General features: G+C 42.1%; 1 protein-coding gene across 2 annotated transcripts in view; it reads right to left on the bottom strand.

Moving 5' to 3' along the window:
- The window catches only part of LOC123506071, a 309,236-nt gene that overhangs the window by 206,072 nt on the left and 78,164 nt on the right, over window positions 1–25,000 (bottom strand). Inside the window, exons 1-2 of one of the 2 annotated variants that reach the window (XM_045257928.1) lie at window positions 11,317–11,442; window positions 7,179–7,258 (exon numbers count right to left, since the gene is read on the bottom strand). In XM_045257928.1, the coding sequence (XP_045113863.1) occupies window positions 7,179–7,250 (72 nt within the window). In that variant the 5' untranslated portion in view covers window positions 7,251–7,258; window positions 11,317–11,442. Of the gene's footprint in view, window positions 1–7,178; window positions 7,259–11,316; window positions 11,443–25,000 lie in introns of those variants that run through there. The other variant, XM_045257927.1, reaches the window with a different exon arrangement.

The raw sequence follows: 25,000 nt of genomic DNA, 5'->3' as shown, positions 1-25,000 counted from the left end.
CCAGTCCTCTGTGCACCCTCGTCTCTCTTCATCACATTTTACGACACGCAGGGACCAACATGGACACCGTACTCTGGAGCTCTGTCCCGAGAGCCAGAGGCCTAAGTCAGTGCAAGAATAAATCCTGCTCGTTTCCAGCCTCTCTCTCTCTCTCTCTCTCTCTCTCTCTCTCTCTCTCTCTCTCTCTCTCTCTCTCTCTCTCTCTCTCTGTGTATGTGTGTGTGTGTGTGTGTGTGTGTGTGTGTGTGTGTGTGTGTGTGTGTGTGTGTGTGTGTGTGTGTGTGTGTGTGTGTGTGTGTCCGTCTGTCTGTCTGTCTGTGTGCAACCTGAGCCAATCCTATTCTTGTAACATAAAAAACGAAGCGATCTTGTACAGAGCACAAAAAATAGCATCAAAATTGTGACAGGCCAGAATAGCTATCGCGGAAGAGGAGGATTTGGAGGAGGAGAAAATTAAGAACTGACAGAACAAGCAACGAAGTGCGGAGCCGCCCACGTTATGGGCGTGCCGCTGTACACGCCCCTTTCTTAGGGTTTATGGGACAGGCTGCTGACGGAGCACTGGGGCCATGACGCCTCTTGCACCTGCACGCTCCTTTAGCGAAGCGAGTGGACGGGATAGGAAAGGTGTCATGCCTCGTTACTCAGTCCACCATTCTCGTTCCAGTAAGTCACTCATTACAACCAGCTTCGTTGCGATACCACAGCCTCATCCCCTGGGACACTCTGATACCACCCAGCGGCCCTGAGGTGTGCCCTAATCTGTCCCTGGCCCCGCGGGAAGGCACCACCTGGGGCTCGACGACTTCATCTCACTCGGCAACTAACCCCCAATCCCTGCGTGCAGTAAATAACTCTTTCTTGTCCACCTTCACCCAGGCGTCCACATTATCACCAATGCCTAATCTAACACTAGTGAGGCCACGGCCACTACGGAGAGGCCTGACATGTGTCAACACTGCCTCGCGTCAACACTCACTAATCTCCTCATCGTCAACACAGCGACCAGAATCATGGGAGGCACTCTCATGTTTGTATGGATGAAGAGGCCAAAGAAAGAACTACGTACTGAGATGCAGCCACTAAGAATTAAATGTAAGGCGAGAATTTTCATGATCCTAGTAGTAGTAGTAGTAGTAGTAGTAGTAGTAGTAGTAGTAGTAGTAGTAGTAGTAGTAGTAGTAGTAGTAGTAGTAGTAAAAGTAGTAGTAGTAAAAATAGTAGCAGTAGTAGTAGTAATCATACAACAAAAACAACAACAACGACGACGACGACGACAATTACAACAACAACAGCAACAACAATAACGACGACGAAGACGACGATAATTACAACAACAACAACAACAAAATCCCGCCACAAAAGTTTAACTTGGAGGCAGTGGTTATGGCAGACGCAGGTTACGCCACTAGGGTCAGTGGCACCTACCCAACACAACAGCTGCGACGACGCGTGGCAGCAGGAGGCAGGTATGGATCCCTTGCCGAATAATTGGCTCAATTTGGAGTCGAGCCTTTGCCACATCTCACCTGAGTTATTCCAAGCGACGGGGTGGCGCTCCTTGGTGGCGTGGGGAGGGAGGGAGAGATGGATGAGGAACGTACGGAAGGTGAGGGCGAAGGAATAGAAAGAGATATGAGGGAGAGAGAGAGAGAGAGAGAGAGAGAGAGAGAGAGAGAGAGAGAGAGAGAGAGAGAGAGAGAGAGAGAGAGAGAGAGAGAGAGAGAGAGAGAGAGAGAGAGAGAGAGAGAGAGAGAGAGGCAAAAGGGAGGGATAAAGGAAAAGAATGAGGGATGGAGATGGAATGAGGGCGAAAGGGGAAATGGAGGAGCCCAGAGAATGGAGGGATGGCGAGGAGGAGACAGGGAGAGGGATGGATGGAGATGGGAACCGCGCAAGAAGGAAGGGACAATGAGAACAAGGGAGGAAGATATAACTGGAAAGTCTGGAAGAAATGAGGAACGATTCGAGGCAATGAGGAAGCCAAAGAGAGAAAGAGAAGTAAAGAAGACAGGAGGGAAGACATAGAGAAGAAAGAGAGGAAAGATGGAAGGAATGAAAGACCGAGAGAAGAAAGGAAGGATAAAGGGACACGATGAAAGGAAATAGTTGAGAGTGAGAGTGAATGAGGGAAGGAAGGAGTAAAGGAGGGAGGTAAAGAAGAGATAAGGTGCATACATGGAGCGGAGGGCAAAGGGATATGCAGGAGCGAGGGGTGTAATGTGTGAGGGAAGAGAGAGGTGACGGGCAACTGACAGGAAGCTTCTGAATGATGAGGACGTAAGGTTAATGAGGTGCTGAGGGGAGCGTCTTGAAGGGGAAGGGCGACCAGAATAAGGGTCGGAGAGGTGTGAGGAGTCTGGGAAGAATAAAAAAACAGAGAATGAAGAGATGGGAGGAAGAGGCAAGAGGGATAATGTTGAAGGGAAAAATGTGGTGATGATGGCTGTGGTATAAGCGGTGGTGGTGATTGTGGCGATGGTGGTGGTAACTGGGCAAGGGACTAAGAGTGACAGTGAATGTAATTAGTAATACGAGAATGTTCATAGTAAAATCACAAGGGAAACCTATTGTATTTCGACCTTAATCCATTCCTCTTTCCATTCAAGGAGTTGTTTTCCGTGACCTACTTTCGTGACTCTCAGGCCCAGCAGGTGAACTGACCAAAGAAGGAGAGAGTGGAAATGTTTCGACAAGAGTTGTTATGAAAAGAACGAAGGAAGAGAGAAACTAAATAAAACAATAGAGAGGCAGCCAGGCATGATAAAGGTGACTTCTGTTTGATAGGTACAAGAAACGCTACAAACGACCCTGTCATGTTTGTCATACTGCATTTGTTACTAATTCATTCTCTCTCTCTCTCTCTCTCTCTCTCTCTCTCTCTCTCTCTCTCTCTCTCTCTCTGTTATCATTTCAAATTTAGGGGGTTTTTTTTATACCCCTAATTCTTCTTGGTAAGTCTGTTTACTTCCTTTTCAATCAATCTTTCTATCTCACTTCCTCGAGATAATAAAACTCTCCAATTACCAGAACTCTTCAAACTTCACCACCGACAGCCAGGGATGGAGCTGGCAGCCTCCCACACATCCTACGCCAGCCTTTCAATCGCAGCTTGTACGGCTTTTTGCAATATATATATATATATATATATATATATATATATATATATATATATATATATATATATATATATATATATATATATATATATATATATATATATATATATATATATATATATATATATATATATATATATATATATATACACACACACACACACACACACACTTTTTTTCTTCCTTTTTTTTTTTTGCGTCTCTTGTTCACGGGGGAGTTATTGATATCATCGGAAAAAGATTAAGGCTCTCCCCTGCCCCCTTTCCAGATCTCTCTCTCTCTCTCTCTCTCTCTCTCTCTCTCTCTCTCTCTCTCTCTCTCTCTCTCTCTCTCTTCACTTTGCTTCCTTCGTGGCCTCCGTCTCCTCCCACCCGTTACCTCACTGGGGAGGAAGGAGCTGTCCTAAGCCTTGACTGGTGGGACGGAGAGAGGAGGGAACTGCGACACAAAGAGCAACTTTATGTGTTTACTGTGTGTGTGTGTGTGTGTGTGTGTGTGTGTGTGTGTGTGTGTGTGTGTGTGTGTGTGTGTGTGTGTGTGTGTGTGTGTGTGTGTGTGTGTGTGTTATTCCCACAGGATGTCCCTCGTTCCCTCCTGTTGTGCACTACCTACTTAAACAATAAACACAAGAATACCCTGTTATTTTCTTCTTCGTCCAAATAATAGAATTCAGGACAACCACTGCGTTTTCTTTTCCCTACCTGTAAATTTTATGTTTTATCTGTCATCCCTTCGAAGCCCCTTCAAGAAAATGCAATACATAAATACTCAAAACTTCGTGTGTATATATTTCAGAACATGGGATTACATGAGTGATACACCTGTTGCTACTACACTTCGCCTTGTGCCTTCGACTCGTCAACAAGATAGAGAATTTGCATGGGAGGATGAAGTGAATCAATGATTGAAGATATAGTTATGGCGCCTCTAAGAAAAAAAAATAAATAAATAAATAAAAACACGGGCAAAGATCATAACTCTTAAAGAAGGTAAACGAAAACCTTTACTCGGTCAGTAAATACCAAGGAAGTGAGTTGGTGAAGAAGCAAAAACACTCGGAGGTCATTTGTCGAGTTCTGTCAGAGGTATGTTTATCTAATTTATTCATTTGCAAGAAAACATGTTTACCACGACATGCAGCCGACGAGTGACACAGATCGGAAGATGTTTCTTAACACTAAAAACGTCACATGGCAAAAAGAGAAGGAAAATTCAACATTGAAAATAAAAGCGTTATTAGTGAGGATGTATTATATATTAATACGCTACATTGCAAGAGTGGGAGAGGGAAGATCAGCTCCACTAGGTTAACGTGAACACAGGACAGCTCGGGGCAATGACACGCTCCTCCCTGCCACTCCGCCCTCCTCCCCAGCCCAGATGAATCCATTCCTTTGTCTCATTACTCGCTATGACCGGCTTGCGTTTGATGAAGAGTTAATATTTGGGTTGCATCACGGCGGAAACCCGATTAATGGTTACCTCATTATCATTATAACCTCACATTCAATATTGGATCGTGCGTCTAATGAAAGCACTCACCTCGTACCCGTCACAGTTACCCGTTGAGTTCACACTACTCGTAACATGACCCAGGAGCTTCTTTTTTTTCCGTAACATTATTACAGTATCATAAAGAGAGAGAGAGAGAGAGAGAGAGAGAGAGAGAGAGAGAGAGAGAGAGAGAGAGAGAGAGAATCTATATAAAAAGAAAAAAAATAATGTACAGTATACTTTTATACTGAAGATTAAGGTGAATTTTGTATTTCAACTTGTATTCTGTAGTAAAAACAAATAAAGCAGCAAATAAAAATTGGATGGGAAAAACGAGAGATAGAAATATTCTTAAATCCTTGAAATTAAAGAAAAATATATGCACATAATTTTCATAGTTAATATTCCACGGCAAAATAGAAAAAACAAATAAAAAAAAATAAGCGAAATCTTGTCATTGGAGGGGATCCCAGGCGTTGAAATGCGTCCAGGTGTTCGTTCTCATGAGGCAGCGCAGATGCGTTAGGGAAGTGCACGCAACGCTGCTCGCCATGCCACACCTGAGAGACTCTTAAAACTAATACCGAGAAACATTTACTGAAATCATAAGACTCAAGAAAGCACGAGATTGCAACGACACACGACTGCAATTTTAATTTATCTATCTCATATTCATTCATGAATTATCACTTCGTTTTAAGATAAGAGAGCAGCACTTGCAAGCGGTGTGTTAAGAGGACGCACTGAATGACTGAAACTAGTTCCTTCACTAAAAAGAGATTGCAAAGGGACCCAACAAAACACGTTCTAGGGACCAAGCATATCTATTGACTTTATGCACTGACGAAAAAAAGAGTAAGACTTTCTGTTTCCTCACAGTACACTTCTAAAACATGAGTATTAAATAAGCTAAGTATTTAAGTCTCTATTCTTTCAGGACAATTTCAGTGCGATTTGTGTCAGTTTTCCCAAACATTCCAAATTTTAGTTTCCTTTCTGGTAAATTGCTTTTGGTCAATTCAAGGATGTTTTCATGATTCTAATGAAAGTTTAACATAGACTGTATACTATCCATTATGAAACTCAGATATTCATCTGAGTATTTTTTCATAAATAGTTCCCGTGAATGTTTAAAGCTTGTAAAAATACGATTCGTATTCCTACGGCAAGGTACTATATATTTCTGCAGCTTTACGACACAGAGCATCAGAAACCTACACACTAGCAAGGGACAACAATAATAGCCTGACACTGCCTCCCAAGAGGTTGGTGAAAATACGAATAATGTTCTCAAAGATAGTTACATCTAGATCTTTCAACATGTGACTAGAGCTCATAGTTACTCTGTTGCAGACATTACAGTTGTTCAAGCAAAGCTCCCACTAAATTTATAAGATTAGAGATATGTTCCTGGTAAGCAATAAGAATACATTAAAGTCACACTTATCCTGAGCTCCAAAGGTTACAGGGTTTAATATATTGTCTTTCAGGCACCGCATTCAGATGGCTGCATTCACCTCGGCACAATAACACAGAAGCTTTACTTTCAAGTTGCACTCATAGCTGTAAAACTCGAATGCATTCAATTCCAAAGCCCTAAAAGACAATGTTTTCAAAGATCCTCAAAATACTTCTCTCGTCCCAAAGGCACCCGACACCCATATAAACAAGAAAAATGCAAAACAATTTATGAATAAGAAAGAAAGTAGATCACAACAGAAGGGAGTATGGATTGAAGAAAGGAGGAAATACGAAGCGGGACAAGAACCAAAGGAAAGGTGAGAGGAAAAATCAGAGGGGAAGAATGAGTATTGGAAAAAAAATTTGGATATTCTAAAATTTTAAGACGGAAAACAAATAAAAAGAGGTAACGGCAGAAAGTTAACAATACCGGAGGTGCGAGACACAGAAAAAGTGAAAGAGAGGAAAAAGGGGACCATGGTGACACAGCAAAATAAATAACTGGAAAAAATAGGTAAAAGAGGAGAGGAAAAAAAAAAAGAGATAGAATGAAAAATGACTCGTGAGGGGAAGGGAAGAACATAAAAGTTACATATAAATTTTCAGTCTGTATTTGACTGTCTTTGATGTGTGTGTGTGTGTGTGTGTGTGTGTGTGTGTGTGTGTGTGTGTGTGTGTGTGTGTGTGTGTGTGTGATGTGATGTGTGTGTAGGTGTGCTTTTCCTCACTTTCTATCTCTCCATTTATCCAGTTTACTTCATCACTGTCTCTTTCTTCTCTCTCCATCAGACCATATTTCTTTGTGCTTATCTGTCTGGCAGCTTATCTGTGTGTCGCTGTCCATATTTCCTTGTCGATGTGTGTGTGTGTGTGTGTGTGTGTGTGTGTGTGTGTGTGTGTGTGTGTGTGTGTGTGTGTGTGTGTGTGTGTGTGTTCCTCAACGGATCTTTCTATGTGTATTCCTCAGTTCTTCTTTCTAAGTATATCTACCCATTCCTCTATCTACCCCTGTGTCAAGTTGCTGTATCCATCCGTCTGGCGTAATCGACCAGTGTTTGTCTAGTCTGCACAACACCCATGTTTGTGTCTGCTTACTTGTCTACCTTTGTGTCAGCTGGGCTCTCTGTCTGAGTGAGTTCTTGCCTGGTTGGGGATCCGTCCATCTGTGTGTCCATCAATCAGCCTGTCGGGAATAGTAGCATCACATAAGCATCTCTCCTTTACTTTTCGATTTCTAACACCTTTTACTTCTCTGATTAAGCTACCTTAGTTTAATCCTCCTCCTCCTTCTCCTTCTCCACCTCCACCTCCACCTCCACCTCCACCTCCTCCTTCTCCTCCTCCTCCTCCTCCTTTCCCTCCTCTTCCTCCTACTCCTCCATGTCCATGGTTATTTATATATGGACCCTGATTGCCACTCGCTGCATACCATCACCAGGTTATATTTTCCTTATCATTCCAGGTAATCAATAATGGAACGAATACGCTGAGTACTTCACTCAAATCATTTGTTCCCGTAACCACATAGAATAAGCTTCCCTTCCACATGCTAATAATTTAATAAGTATCTTCAATTTAGCATGAGAGAATAAATGCAAAATTATCCCTCCATCGTTTATTTCAATATCCATAGAGTTGTTTTCGTTATAATACTTGCAAAGTACGTTTTTCTCCCCCACTGTTCAGTTCACAAATACCAGCAGAGTTGTTGGTATGGCTCAGTAAACGCAAACTACGCTATTTCCACCGCTTAGCTCATATATATCGGTGCAGGGTTACTTTGTATAAAATAGCGAACGCAGAATATTCTATACCCTCTGTTTACTTTATCAGTATTGCTGTTTACGTAATAAAGAGTTTTTTTTTGCACGTCCCGTCTGATGGTTAGTGTTATGGACAAACACACGATATGACCACGTTCAGTTCATCAATGCATGTAAAACTGCCTTATAATACTGCGTTGTAAGCCTTACCTCTCCTGACTGATAATTAGTGTAATTAAAGAATAAAATGGTACTATAATTTTTCCATGGCATAGAGATACTGTATTCTCGTCCATTTCATTTGTGTATGTCAAGTTACTTTTTGTGCACCGAAGTCAATGCCTCTCAAGTGGATGTGGCTGGTGCAATTAAGGAAAAGGTGGACTGATGCTTTAATCTTTCCAATGGACAAACGCAATCTGGCTGCACCTCCTCATCCTCCTCCCACGCCTCTCCTTCCTCCACTCCTGCTCTTCCTTTTCCTCCTCTTCCTCCTCCTGGTTGTTGTTCCTCCCACTCTCCTGCTTCATTCCTTTTCATTCGCCTCGTTTCTCCTCTTTTTACCACCTTTCTTCCTTTCCCCTTCTCTTCTTGTTCAGTCTCTCTCTCTCTCTCTCTCTCTCTCTCTCTCTCTCTCTCTCTCTCTCTCTCCACTCCCTTCCCTTCAATCTCATTTCTTCCATTCGCCCTCCGTCCTTACACCGACAATGACTGCCGCCTCCACAATCAGCCGCCTGTCACACTCACCGCCTCTCCTTCCTCTTCAACACTTCCTCTTTTAGTTGATTCATACATTCAGTTAAAAGTTGAAGGATATCAGGGAGAAATAACGAAAAACAAAGTGTTAGGTATTTGTGTGTGTGTGTGTGTGTGTGTGTGTGTGTGTGTGTGTGTGTGTGTGTGTGTGTGTGTGTGTGTGTGTGTGTAATTTACCTCGGTCGTCTGGTGGTCACCCAGCCAGTCTTCCCCATTACGTGTGTGTGTGTGTGTGTGTGTGTGTGTGTGTGTGTGTGTGTGTGTGTGTGTGTGTGTGTGTGTGTGTGTGTGTGTGTGTGTGTGTGTGTGTGTGTGTGTGTGTGTGTGTGTGTGTGTGTGTTTCGACAAGATTTATTGATTGTGTCACTACTCTCCTCATTTCTACTCCCAAAGAGTGGCTATCATTCTCCCTGTGCCTTGTTTTTCCAAATGACTTTCCTTTCCTCCTTCCATTCCTCTATCTCGGTACTTCTACTTATAACACCGCTGATTCTCTCCTTCCTCCTCTTCCTCTCCTTCCCTAATACTATTTTTCGCTATTTATTTTGTTCCAAGCTTCTGAATGACAGACCATCTCTCCGCATCCTCCCCTTCCCCCGTACCTGCCTCTACCCACCACTATCTCCTCACTCTTTCCTTCACTGTCTCGCTCCCGTCCTGCCTTCGCTTCTTTCAATGAGCATCCATGACACAGTGAAGACAGCAGCACATTCATCTTCGGTGATAGCTTTCTTGTGTGGTCTGTTATCACAATTGTATCTCGTTTATCAGAGAGCATTTTCCTACTGGTCTGATGCCCACTCAGCGAATCTCCTTTACCCACGGTTCATGTCATTCGTGTGTGTGTGTGTGTGTGTGTGTGTGTGTGTGTGTGTGTGTGTGTGTGTGTGTGTGTGTGTGTGTTCATCTGCCAAAGCCTCAACTGTAAAACTGTACCGCGAGGGGATGTTTTACTAGTCTTTATTATTATTTTTGCGGAATTAATGGTTGTGGTGACGGCGGTGGGTGTGGCAATGTGGCCAGTAATTTTGAAATTCTAAATAATATACCGTGCAACACACAGTTTTTAAATACGAAGCGGGTACGAAGAGAGGCAACGGTCACGATTTTCATCATAAAACGAAATGCGTTAACAGCGAAAACAATCAGCGAGAGGAATAGAAAATCAAACTCATGAGCAGAAAAAAAAAAACTAATCAACATAACACACTTACCATCACATCTCATCATCACCAACATTACCGTCACTAAAAGCATCAGATGCAGCGTTTACCATCAACACCAGCGATCAACACTACCAGCACTGTCATCACCATTCTTATCCCCCTCTTCCTCTTCAATCATGTCAAATCTTACGCCAGGCAGCTAAAACACCAAACAAGAGGCAGTGCCGTGAACTTGATCGTACAGGAAGTGAAGAATTGTGTATATTTGGACTGTGGTCGGAAGTGTGATTGTATAAGGGGAGAACATAAAGGGGAGTCGCGAGAGAGAGAGAGAGAGAGAGAGAGAGAGAGAGAGAGAGAGAGAGAGAGAGAGAGAGAGAGAGAGAGAGAGAGAGAAAAGGGGAAGGTGATAGATGAACGCACGACTAAAAGTAAGAGTGGAAAAAGTTGAAGTTAAAAATGGAAAAGTCTGGTGTGTGTGTGTGTGTGTGTGTGTGTGTGTGTGTGTGTGTGTGTGTGTGAGAGAGAGAGAGAGAGAGAGAGAGAGAGAGAGAGAGAGAGAGAGAGAGAGAGAGAGAGAGAGAGAGAGAGAGACAGACACACACACACACACACACACACACACACACACACACACACACACACACACACACACACACACACTACTTTGACACAACAAACTGACACCAACTGACGGGAAAATAATAAACACGAGGCAACAGGAACCCTCGCAACTCCAACAACATAACATAGAAAAAAACAAAACAAAAAAAACACACGCAAACCCTCAAAAAACTCCCACATCCGTCCCTTTCCTCTTGCCTACCTCCTACCAATATCCCTCCCAGCAGATCCCCTCTCTCTTCTCTCTCTCCCGCTCTTGTCTCCTCTACTTCCTCCTCCTACTCCCTCTGCACACAGATGAATGAACAACCCGGTAGAAAAGAGCAAACCACAGGAGCAAGTCCCAGGAAATTTCACAAGAAACTTAATTAAAAATGTGAAAGGCCCATATCTATTTTTCACCCTTTCTTTCACCGAAACTGTTCATTTAAAGGAGAAATTTAATTAAATCACTACGCTCTTGCTACCCTGACTCGTGCAACAGCAGCAGCAGCAGCAGTAGTAGTAGTAGTAGTAGTAGTAGTAGTAGTAGTAGTAGTAGTAGTAGTAGTAGTAGTAGTATACCTCACTATATATATATATATATATATATATATATATATATATATATATATATATATATATATATATATATGGTAATTAACGAATAAGGTAGCGTTTCTCAACCTTTTTAGCCTTGCGTAACCATTACAATACATGACATGTCTCAAGGAACACCTGCGCAAAAAACAAAATTATATTTCTCATTTTATGTGACGTCAAATCGGCTGGGCGGAGGAGCTGCGAAGGGGGAGCCGGGAATCGAGGCGAACTTGCCAGACTGTTTCTTGGGGACAGTGTCCACTACACAACACTGTAAATGGCGACAATCGCAAAATCAACTAATATGTGATCTTGAGCTACCCATCATATGACACAAACATTCACTTTACCTTCTAGGAGAGCAGTAGAGTAACACGCCTCAATCAGGAGTGTTTCTTCCACAGTAAAGCGTGACGCCACGACCTCCTCGCCACTGTTGCCTGACCAGCCCGCCATGAGGTTCCAATACTGAGGCGCACGCCGCACAGACACTCTTCAATGTACACATAACGAGCGCTAGTAGCTTCAAAATCTATATTTTCTTAATGTTATGATAAAGTATAATTTCACTGATTCGTCAGATATCATATATATATATATATATATATATATATATATATATATATATATATATATATATATATATATATATATATATATATATATATATATATATATATATTTTTTTTTTCTTTCTTTCTTTCTTTTTAATGAATGCACAATTAATACATGCATAAATACGCTTTAAGAAAGCAAAACAGATCATGATGAGTTAAAGACTCATCGCTATCCTGACTACATCGGCTAAAATTATCTACTATGACATTATATGCATACAAAATGAAGTTAAATAGCCAGCCTATGATATGTAATGATGAACATGTAACAAATTACCGTGTTGTGGTTGTAGGATTGCTCCACAAGTTGATTCAGGTAGATGTTGACTACACGTCAAGGAGTCGTCATTTCATTTCGTGTCTTCTCGTTATTCAGTCTTCTCTATTTTCTTCAATTTGTGTCTTTGTGTTTCTAAATATGTTTATATTTCAAATCAGCGGAATTTTTCGCAGTCACGCAAATTCCACCGTCATTGAACTCCTTGGTTGGTTGGTTGGTTGGTGAGATTACCACTCTACCGAGTCAATAATATACGACACGGGAAAGTAGCAACTGGCAACTCATGCATCGATGATTGCCAGAGACAGTTTGAAATATTTAAGTTACGTTCTTGTTTAATCATATTATGTAAGTAAGAAATATTTTACGTCCATTTGAAACGATGCCGTATCCAGAAAAAAAAAAAAAAAAAAAATAAATATATAATATATATATATATATATATATATATATATATATATATATATATATATATATATATATATATATATATATATATATATATAACGTTTCACAAGGAACAGATTTTTATTTGCGCGTACATCAAAATTATATGAATTTATTATAACATATTTTGATAAATGTACCCCTTTGATGTCGATATGAGTATATTTGTTGACATTGTGCCCGTATGAGACCAGAAAGGCGGTAATGTGGATACATCGGTGACCTTATATCCTCTCGTATCAAATCTACCTACATTGTACCCTTCATTTTATTACAGTGTAGTAGTAGTAGTAGTAGTAGTAGTAGTAGTAGTAGTAGTAGTAGTAGTAGTAGTAGTAGCAGTAGTAGTAGTGGTGGTGGTGGTGGTGTAAGACCAGCTGCGCAAAGAACAAAACAAGAACAGGAAGAAAAGCAACAAAAAAAAAAACATGAAAAGAAAGGGCACAAAAAGAATATGAAGAATAAGAAATAGAGGAAAAACAAGAGAGACAAGAAAAATATGATGAAGAACAAGACAGACATGAAGAATAAGAGCAAAAACAAGAAAATAACAGGACAACAACTGGTACAGTATAAGAAAAACAAGAAGAGGAGTAAAAATATATAAAAACTTAAGCAAAGACAAGAATAGGAAGAACAAGAACAAGAAGAAAAGAAGAAAAACAAGAACAAGAGAGAAAAATCTAACAATAACAACACCTACAACAACAACAACAATAACAACAACAGTCCGTTCAATCGTTGCCGCCAAATTAAGGTTCGCACGTAAAACAAGGACGGCAGCGACGGGAGAGTGGCGCCCATTAAGGGTTTCAAATTTTGTGTCTACCTTGTATGTATCATTTAATTCATTCACGGATGATTGGTGTCCTAGTCATCAATTATCCGCGTCTTCATTAGAGGCTAATTAACAGCTCCTACTCTCGGACTTACTTAATTAATAAACTTCAGGGAAATGTCCAGCTGTTGGAGCCTCGAATATGTCATAAAGTTGGCGTGGCTTGCAATTACCTACCTGATTCTCTCTCTCTCTCTCTCTCTCTCTCTCTCTCTCTCTCTCTCTCTCTCTCTCTCTCTCTCTCTGCTGTTGATATCTGCAAAACACAAGCAGGCAAGGGGAAAATTTAGTTACCCCTGAAGGATGGGATGCTCGCAGGAGGTTAATGGAGGCGGCATGATGCTGGGTGAGACTGAGGGTGGGCGAAAAAGTGTGGCTGAGATGGGATGAAAAATTGGCTGGAAGGAGAGGAGCGGCGGTGGTGTGGAAATGAAAGCTGGAAGTGTGTGTGTGTGTGTGTGTGTGTGTGTGTGTGTGTGTGTGTTCCTTAATCCTTAATGCGCTTCCCCAGGTATTATTGCGCACACCTGCCTGGCGTCTGCTCTCCCCCTGCTGCATCGCGTGTGTGTGTTTCCATACATTCTTGCTCTTTATTCAGTGTGTGATTTGGTGTTATTTTGTTTTATGATCTATCATAAGGTAACACATTTAATATTCTCATGCACAACAAAGGTTCATCCAATACTGCATGTGAAAAATAATGCTTCCTTTTCAAGGATATTCCGTATTTCTAAAGAGTTCTGCATCTAATGTGAACTACTTTCAATCAACTCATGTTGTAATAGCTGGGTATTTCAGTGTTTTTATTATTCTAGGGACAGATTCTGCTTCAAGGACAGAAAAGAACTTACCTTTATACTTGATTAATCATCTTTGTGATCTTTAAATTAGTCCTAAAGAGAGAGAGCAAATTGTTTAAGAATTCAAGCCAACATGTCACTGATAGGAATACGGCGCGGCGGCACGCCGCTTCCCATCGCTGAATCACTCAGACACAAGCCTCCTTGGATACACGATACCGAAATCCCCACGTCCCACAGATTACCATGGTCACCCCTCCTGAGTGTCACTCTTGTTCTAAATTAACGACCAATCATGCACGTGAGAATGGAAAGCTGAATTATATGTGTGTCAGGTGAAGTGGCCTGGACGTGAACTTAAGCGGATCATTCTGGGCCCTAGCCATTCCACCAGCGTCACGGAATAGCAAGGCTTATTATTATGATGACGAGTATATGTCCGCGCCACACGCACATAAACATATATAGGATATCCATGTAACTTAAATTCCTACATACTTTCTGGTCATAAATATGTCCGTTCATGATACGCACAACGACACAGCAATGGCAGGACTGCTTTCCCTTGTTCAATGGTCAAATTAGTTCATAATGACTCAAATACAACGATAGACAGACGCCTTAACAACCTGCCATATCAGTGATAGGTGAAGACTGCACCTGGCACCTAGCGAGGGCAAGTGAAGTGGGATGTAGTGCCTAACCTGCGGACAGCTGAGGTTCTGTCCTAGCACGGAGTTTAGCTTGTCCATTTTATTTTTCTTTCCGGAACAATACTTCTATTTTCTTTTTCTTCTTTTTCCATCTCTGTCTCTCCTCCTCTTCCTCCTCCTCCTCCTCCTCTAATAACAAGAACCCATTTTCTACCTCCTCTTTATACGTCCCTTCTAAGAACAAGCATTTCCAACACTCCTCAGCTCCTCCTACTTCTTTTCTTTCTCATCCTTCTCAAGTTTTTTTTTTTCACAAGTCTTTTGAAGGAAACTTTGCTCCTCTTTTACTCCTCCTCACTTTACCACAAAATAAATAAGACTCTCATAACCCACCTACGTATACAGCATCGCAGCTCAACTCCAAATTCCCTAAATGAACCTCGTCGCCTCTGAACAAAAGATCCTTCTGGCCCCTCCCAATCTCACACCACCTCGCCGCCCGTTTCCTTGGCTTTCATCCCACCCAGTCACTCGTCATCACCACGTCCCTCCTCGTCTGTTTTTCCGTCTCTTCCTCCTCACCTCATCTCCCTTCTCTATATGCAGGAGCAGCTCTGAGGTGGCGGCTGATGCGTGCAGCTGCAAGGGAGAAAATCTAATAATATCTCACAAAAATCAAAGGATCTGCATTTAACAAGCGTGTGAGCAGGAAGAATGCAAAGTAGACTATCTACGGCATTACCCTGAGAGAGAGAGAGAGAGAGAGAGAGAGAGAGAGAGAGAGAGAGAGAGAGAGAGAGAGTTAAAAATATATGGATAGGAAAGTAAAAAATAATAAATGAGGCGGTGAGGGTGCGGAGCAAAAATACGAAGGGTGGCTTGAGTTTTGTGGGAACATATAAAAAGTTTCATCGGTTGAAAAATAAAAATAAAATAAAATAGTTGTGGTAACGTTAAATCTGCGGAGGAGAAGGAGGAGGAGGAGGAACAGCAGCATCCCTCCCATCCATTTGTCTGAAGGGGGTTCACCTGTCACTCGTCCCAGCTGGTGATCCCCTACATTAGTCACCTTCCTCCCCCTCCTTCTCCTCCTCCTCCTCCTCCTCCTCCTCCTCCTCCTCCTCTTCCTCCTCCTCCTCCTCTTTCCCCTCCTCCTCCTGCACCTTCTGCTCCTCCACTTCTACGTAAGATCTCCGCCACGCCCACTCCTTTTTGCTCCTGGCCTTCATTTTCTTCCACACTCGTTCTCCACATGATTTATTTTCTGTTTCTCTTTCTCTCCTTCAGAAGTACATCAGTGGATGCTACGCCCAAGCCGTCCAAATACTGACTCTTGCTGCACACTCCCTCTGTTTCTCTGCCCGCTTGTTTACCATGATTTCACGCTATTATTATCAGTAGTAGTAGTAGTAGTAGTAGTAGTAGTAGTAGTAGTAGTAGTAGTAGTAGTAGTAGTAGTAGTAGTAGTAGTAGTAGTAGTAGTAGTAGTAGTAGTAGTAGTAGTAGTAGTAGTAGTAGTAGGAGTAGGAGTAGTAGTAGTAGTAGTAGTAGTAGTAGTAATAGTAGTAGTAGTAGCAGTAATAGTGGTGGTGGCGGTATCTTTGAAAGCGTTATAGCAATCATTCTCTGATGATCATTTTATTTGCCCATACAAAAATTAGCCGTTCATTTAACTCTTTCCTACCACCCTTTTACTAACGGGCCACCACTTCAAAAGTCCATTACGTCACCTGCACTAATCATTTAACTCCAACATTCTCCCCTACATTCAGTTTTATCTATATTTCCCACTTCAACTCGGTTTCTGTTAACACATAAAAATGACAATATGCACACGAGAGCAGAATAAATATGAATGGCAATGAACATCACCACCACCACCACTACTAGCTCACAACTTTTATATTTATCCACTACGGCAGCCACCATGAGCTCCAGTAACAACAGCGGCACCACCAACAATGGCAACAATGACAATGACAACAACAACAACAAACACGCCTCAACTCAACACCGCCGCCCGCCAGCTCACTCCTTTGTATACTTTGAAAAATAAAAATATAAAAACAGAAAACTTTGCACGTCATTCTTTGCAGCACTTGTCCCGTCCGTCATAATTTTACAATAAAAGTTCCATTATCAACCTCCACATCTTCATTCCTCTCTCCTTTTCTCTGCTTCTCCTGGCTCCTCTCCTCTTTGTTATCCTGCAACGCTATACTAAACATGACCACCAGCACCAAAAACACCGTAGAACATCCCGCTATCCATTTCTCTCTCTCTCTCTCTCTCTCTCTCTCTCTCTCTCTCTCTCTCTCTCTCTCTCTCTCTCTCTCTCTCTCTCTCTCTTTCCTTAATTCCACCACACTAGCACATATTTTCAGGTTTTCACGGGACAATTTTCAATGGCCAAACAGATTATTTGTCGTTTTCTTATATTTTCATCTAGTTAATAATGCGAAATCTTTGTTGATCTATCACTATGGCCAATAAGAGAATTCTTGAAAATTCTAGAAGAGCTTATAATGTAATGCGATAAAGCAATAGAATGGTTGGGAATATCGTAAACTCAGCCATATTCCAACACCACCACCACAACACCACGCAATAAAAATTCTACTACCCACCCACCACTCTACACCATCCTTACCTCCATTGTTCTGCACCATCTCTTCCCTCTACTCTACTATACAATACCACACAACAACAATTCTCATTTCCCACCACCGCACTTCATCCATCCACGGCCTGCATCCCTAACTAATCCTACCGTAACCACACCCTCCCCTCATTCTACCCTGTTCCGTCACATTTTATTGTAAACCATAATCTTGCGCCGCTACAAAACTATCAATCTCCACCTGACAACACCACGCCCTCTCTCCCCTTCCCCAATTTATTGCCTCCTGCCTCCTCTCCCCTCCCCTCTCTCGCCCTCTAGTCCTATTTCCTTGCCCCTCCTACCCTCTCTCTCTCTCTCTCTCTCTCTCTCTCTCTCTCTCTCTCTCTCTCTCTCAAGTACATCTCGTTGAGGCAGCCAAGACAGGAAGGTCGCCACGCGTGACACCAATGAGTGAAGCAGGGTCTGACTCCCCCAGTACATGCCACCATTCCTCGTGTCAAGTGAATGGATGACTTTCACACTCCTGGACGTCTTTCTTTCGTCTTTAATAAATGAGTGTACAGTCCACGCTCCTTGCCTCGCATGAAAGTACGGAATAGTCTGCATCGCTCAAATAAAAAAGAAAAAAGGTAAAAAAAAAAAAAAAACTATAGATAAAAAAAAAAGGTTTATAACATGTAAGAAAAATGTTTGATCGCTTTTACAAATAAACAACTCAAAAATATGCATGAAAAAATTATTAAGATTTTTTATGTTCTACAGTATCTATCTCCTGGTATATTTTTCTTTTTGTTATTTTCTTGTTCTTTGAATTAAAATGTTACACAACAAGATGATGAATATGATTCCAAGAGAAGTATTTACGTAAATTATCAGAGGCGATTTCTCAATAAAAAAGAACCTGTAAAAAAGCCAAAACATGTTGTGGGCAGCAGCATCACATTACGGGGAGAGCGGTGTATTGCTCGATGTGTTCTGGGTAAAGGCTCAAGCGTCCAACTTTACGCCGTTTTTTTTTCCGAGTACGAGGAAAAAATATCTTGAAAGTCTTTAAACAAAAATAAAAAGTTTGCAATTACGCACAACGCCACGAGGAGGATCATCACCACCACCACCACCACCACTGCCACCGCCGTCCCCGCCACCGCCGCCCCAGCTACCACCGCCGCCACCGCCACAGATGGATATCTCTACCACTATTACCATCACCAGCACCACCGCCAACAACAACAACAATGCTGAATAATTCTTTACCTCCACCAACACCAACACTAGAACCACCATCACCATCACCACCACAACCACCATCACCATTGCCACCACCTCCTCCACAACACAAAGAATCGATTACCAATGCATGCCACCGCCGCAATCACTCTATTAATCACCACCACCATTACTTTAATAACCACCACCATCACTAAGCCTCTATCATACACAACCACAATAACAATAAACAAGAAAAAAAAAGTAAAGTAAAATATCACACCATTACCTCTAGGGCCCCACACCCCTACCAGCACACACATACGGACACGATCCTCCTTAGCGTCTCAGCAGCCCTCTATCTTTCTGCTACACGCACACATCGCCTCGCCAACCTCGATCAAAAGAGTGCCGCGGAAAGCAGCCCTAAAGCATCCCTAGCAGAGGGTCGTGGCGGGTCATTCGAGAAACAAACTCGAACCATTACGAGGTGAGAGAGAAAACCTGGCAAAGCCTCGACCCGTCAGAAATGTTAAAAAGGAAATAAGTCAGCGGGAAAAGAGAGAGAGAGAGAGAGAGAGAGAGAGAGAGAGAGAGAGAGAGAGAGAGAGAGAGAGAGAGAGAGAGAGAGAGAGAGAGAGAGAGAGAACAAAAGATCTATGTAAACAGGTGCAACACACAAACCTCAATACACTATAGAGGATGCAGAGACACAGAGGGTATTCCCGTCCATGCAAAATATACTCTAAGCCTTCACAAACACAGCCTTCCATAAATCCTGAATACAACACTCTAGATCACCAATAACAAGTGCACCAACACTCCACAAATACTGGCAGATAAATAGATGGATAGACAGACACACAAACAGATACACAGACAGGCACACAGACAGACAGACGTTCCATAATAGACACAAACACATGTAAACAAGGCATACGAACCATTAGCACAACACTCACATACCATCCACATAAAGAATTCGTCTGGATGTGTGTCGGTTAGTTTAGTGTTGGATAGAAAGAGGAGCTGCCTGGCGGAGGTTCAGGTGTCCATGGGGGCGCCCTTATGCTGCCAAAGGGAAGGAAAGACGGCACAATGGAAGTCCAAGGGAGGTACAGCTCACGAGAAAGCTGTACGTGTTTTCATGTGGCGGCTTTTGTTTGTCTTGTGTATGGCGCTGGGGATGAGGGCACCTTGGCGGAGCACCTCAGGGAGTGGACAAAGGTAGAGCATGGGTGGCTTAGGCGCGCTGGAATGAACATGGACGCAGAGGTAAGTGCGTAATCACTAAGAATAGCTGCAAGTACAAGAAAAAAAAAAAAAACTATATAACCGCACGTTTTTACTTAGAGAGTCAAGCGACAAAATTTGACAGAGAGAGAGAGAGAGAGAGAGACAACAAAGATGTGTGGATACGAACAGATACTTATAATAGAAAGGAAGACAAGATGGCAGCAGGGGAAGCATTATTAAGAGCTTCTGAGGAATCTCGGGCAATGGACATAGATATTGGATAGCAGTTGGGAGGGCGCGGCGGAATGTGCACGCGGCCAGTACACAAAAGAGGCGAAAGAGTAAGGATGCGTGTATAGCAATGGGAACAAAAAAAAGTGGTGAGGAAAAGTATTAAGAGTTGTTATTTCTGCCACAATCTAAGCGTGAAGGATGTGACTGATGAGAGAGAGAGAGAGAGAGAGAGAGAGAGAGAGAGAGAGAGAAATAAACACTAGGGATATTCTCTCTCTCTCTCTCTCTCTCTCTCTCTCTCTCTGGTGAGTGCAATCTTTTAATCCCCTTCCGCTCCGTTCTTTCCGGCTTCTATTTTTGTCATCTCTCTCTCTCTCTCTCTCTCTCTCTCTCTCTCTCTCTCTCTCTCTCTCTCTCTCTCTCTCTCTCTCTCTCTCTCTCTCCAACTTTTTCCACTCTTCTTGTAAGTCCTGCCCACCACCACCCGTCTCTAAGCTGCCAACTCTCCCCTCTCTTCTTTCCCTTCCCATTTGTCTCGCGTGTTACTTCATTATCACACCTCCCCTCTACTCCCCTCTCTCTTCCCCTGCCCTCACTCCCACCTCCTCGCGGTCATTACAGGAAAACTCGGGAACTTGCGTTGTTAGTGTCAATTTCTCGCTGAGTCCGCCGTCCCCCTTATGGTGTTGGCACAGCTGTTCAGAGGTGCTCACCGCGACCCACGTGCTTTCTGTGTCTGAGTCGTGTGTCTTCCCCGTCAGCCACACCCATGAGCGGGTCGTTTGTGCCACCACCCGTGTCGTGAGTTGCGGGTGAGCGAGGTGGCAGTGACGAGTGGGCGAGCTTGCGTGCGTCACACCGCGAGGAATTTTAAGGTTTTTCTCTTGTTATTTTTCTTTATATAAACTTTTGGTTACTTTTGTCATCGTTTATCTGCGTCTATCCAGCTCCCTGTTCATCCGAGTCAGTTTGTCTCGGTTTCGTCTGTCTGAGTGTCACCCCGAGCATTAAAATCTATTCGGCAAGGTTAGTCGAGCGTGTAACTCTCTCTCTCTCTCTCTCTCTCTCTCTCTCTCTCTCTCTCTCTCTCTCTCTCTCTCTCTCTCCTCAACGCCGACCCTTTCTCCTCCACCACCTCTCTGGCTGCATTAAATTGGATTGAATAGCCTAGCAAATCTGGTTCACAGTTTGCACAATCTTTACGCAATGTTTGCTACACCTCCCCGCGGATTTTAGGTAGGTAGCGCCTAAACCGAACTGTTCCTATATTGTCTTCTTGTAGTTCTCGTGCAAATATCGAGAAAGCGTAGACTGATGTGAATATATTGGGTCTACATGAGAAGGATGCGGCTTTACTGACCTATTATCAGGAGATTTATGAAAAAAAATAGGATGACTTGTATAAAGAAGAAATTATACTGCTAAATAAACAAAAATAAAGTGGCACAACATAGAAAGAGGAGAGAAGACGGACACAAAAAAAACAACGGAACTGTCGTAAAGAAATATGTTGCAGAATAAGAAAATACTGATGGAACAAAGAAAAAGCTGAGAGGAGCGGAAGAAAACTGAGAAAGCAATCAGCACAATGGATTATACCATGAAATAAAAACATCACTTTAAAACAGGGAAGGGGAAATAAAAAGTACATGGAAAAATACAACACTCAGAAGGAATTTCAGAATAAAAAGATATACAAGAGAGTAAAGGCAGAGAAGGAAAAACAAACAAACATAATAACTAAATGGAATTATATTACAGGAAAAAGAAAATAGTGTTATAAGAAAAAGGATAACAGGAACGAATGGAAAAGAAACAAAAAATTACGAACTAAATAAAGAAATTGTGTTATGATAGGGAAAAGACACACCGGGGGAGGGAGAGGAAAAGAAGCACAACATACTAATCAGAAGAGCATTACAGGTCAGTAAGGAAAAAAAAAAAAGAAAGAGACCGCCATTAGCAACACGAGCTTATGTTACTAGAGAGAGGCCACAGTGCCCTGAGGGACCACGCTGAGAGGCATTAGGAAGCAAAACGGAAATAAGTAGTAGTTTCATAAGAAGAGGAAAATGCAATGAAAAACGCAAGGAAATGAGTCAAGGAAAACATTATGAAAGCAGCATGTGTGTGTGTGTGTGTGTGTGTGTGTGTGTGTGTGTGTGTGTGTGTGTGTGTGTGTGTGTGTGTGTGTGTGTGTTGGTGGGTGGGTGGCCGAGTGAGTGGGCGTGTGTGTTTCAGAAACGAGTCAAGATGCAGGTAGTACAAGTTGCCAGACCATCTGTTCCGGGTCACTGGAAATGGAAAACTTAAGGGTTGTTCACCTACCAGATGGAAAGAGGAGAGCGATTCTAAATACCGGAATAGTACGATGAAATAAATACTTGTAACCAAACATGGCGATATCTGGAAGGAAGAAATAGTTAAGGCGTGCTTCACTTCAGATTACGCAACCTCGAAACTTCAGACGCAGGTTGGTGAAAGGCACGGTCTTTGTCGGATAAGATGTTTGTTCATAGGTAAGTTATTTGGTACAATTTCAAAGCTATCAGTGTATGTCTTGGCAGGTATGATAATTTTACCCTCATTCTGCTGTCACATTGAATAAGGAAGTCTCTGATTTGCTGTGAAATTGAATTAGCGAAAAATCAGAAATAAAGAATAAAGAACATAAACAATGAACAAAGACGTTTTCGAGTCAAGTACTCTTCGATCAAAGAACAAGTTAAATTGCTCCAATGTACGTAAAATGACCCTCCCGTGAGAAGAACCAATTACGTAAAACAGCTGAATAAATAGAGAATGGAGACAGGCGAGAATGGAGCAGTGGATCGCAGCCTCGCCCTCTCGAGACTAGATTTGTATTCTATCGCCATCGACTCGAAAACACTTAATCGTATTCCATTAGCAGCAGATCTAAAGTGACTACATCGCTACTTTGTGGACTTCAAGGGGCCCTAACAGATACATGTACATGTACGTATACTGCTAACACAACATTTGCTGTCTGCCAATGCGACTTGCGTCATTACTGCCACACCTAAAGCAACATTCCTTGTGATGCGCACACACACACACACACACACACACACACACACACACACTTTTGCCACTATGTTTACGATTCAGTATGAGTTCCGGTAGGGTCAGAAGTTCCTTAGAAGCGAGGTAGCTATTTATTGATAAAATTCAAAAAGTTTTCTGACTACTTATTTTGAGGAAAATCAGAAAAAAAGAAAGAAAGAGGTGATATAATTATAACACATTTGTCATGAGGCGTGGTTGTGGTACACCTGGGTACATGTCACTTCCCGACCAGATCAACCATTGACTTATTTTAAAGAGAATCGCAAAATGATACACTGTAGATGGAGAAAAAAAAAAAAAAAACTGCATCTCCGCCGTGCATGGCATCTCCCTATAACATGCATGCACTACTTAAACTAAAGGCATAAAACGACATTAAGAAAATTATTGAATCTGATTCTAACACCCACAGAAACACAAATGGAAACTTCCCGAGCATCCAATAAATTCTTGTTGTCACTCCTTTATGATGTCATTAGCAACTCTGGATGGCAGAGAATAGTGTTACTACTCATTTATTTCCTTTGTCTACGCTGTATATTTACCTGAATATTGAACTTAATTCGCAGTAAGAGCATTATGTGTGAGAGGGAAGGAAGTGTGTGTGTGTGTGTGTGTGTGTGTGTGTGTGTGTGTGTGTGTGTGTGTGTGTGTGTGTGTGTGTGTGTGTGTGTGTGTGTGTGTGTATATATATATATATATATATATATATATATATATATATATATATATATATATATATATATATATATATATATATATATATATATATATATATATATATATATATATATATATATATATATATATATGGCAGCGGAAAAGAATGTCAGTGAAGGACAACGCCGCCGGCAACCACACGGACGCCCTTCCGCTGCTCATCTCCATGCAGGTCAGGTGGCAGCAGCGGTAAACTAGTTAGCCCTCATTAGTGAGTGTTGGGCGGCGGGGCGCGGGGCTACCCAGCGAGGCCTCCTGTCTTGGCTGGGTGGGACGGAGCAGACCTGGCCCTTCCAGTTATTGCAGTGAAACTTTCCTTCTTCTTTTTTTTCTGGACTATATCTATCATGTCTTTTTCGTGCCGAAGAGACACTTCGTCACACCACTCTTCACCACACATCGTGTTCCGAAACGCAACTCAGAACACGCACAAACACTCAGAGAGAGAGAGAGAGAGAGAGAGAGAGAGAGAGAGCCCTTCAGTTTAGATGGCAACCGGGAAACAAACTTGAATAGCGTGCACAGGTCAGTTTACCTAGCCTAATGTAACGAATCTCACAAAGATATCACATTAAGAGCTTCATAGTGTCACTGTGCGGAGGTATGACACAGGCATAAATATACACTTACCCCCCACGAATACATTACTTCCATCTCGACATTCATACAACATGTCCTAAATACAGTACATACAATTACATAACGACCGATAACTTTTACTACAGTGATGGTATTCATGTTATAAATAGAAACAGGATACTATTCATTAGAAGACAGATATATTTATTTCCAGTAACAGTACTTTATAACAATACTGTAGACTCGATAATGCACTATACACACATTTGCTTACAGCACATACACGATTGCATGGCACCTGATAACACTTTTTTTTTAATGCATACATGTTAATTATTGACATACATTTCATTCTAGCGTGATATTTCGTGCTCCAATTTATCCACTGATTTACGTGACAGTACATGACAGCTGTGTTTATTTGATTCGACCTTTTTAAGTCATTTTTTCTCCCATTATAGCCATTTTTTGCTTCATCTCATTTCCCTCCCCCCACTCTCTGTCACACCGGCCCGGCGTGACGCATACATTTTAGCTGCTTGTTCATCACATTATCAATAACTCCACCGGAAAGTTTGCTGAAAAGCGCAATCGTCTCCTGTCATTCCGCTATCGATCCCTGAATCAAATACACACAAAATATCGCTATTAATGAACCGTGAGACCGTAAAATTTGTGTTGTTTTTCTCTCTCTCTCTCTCTCTCTCTCTCTCT

This window comes from Portunus trituberculatus, chromosome 19 (genome assembly GCF_017591435.1).
Source record: "Portunus trituberculatus isolate SZX2019 chromosome 19, ASM1759143v1, whole genome shotgun sequence".
Lineage (NCBI taxonomy): Eukaryota > Metazoa > Arthropoda > Malacostraca > Decapoda > Portunidae > Portunus > Portunus trituberculatus.
The sequence above is the reverse complement of the archived record's forward strand: the minus strand, read 5'-3'. Positions and strand labels throughout refer to the sequence as shown.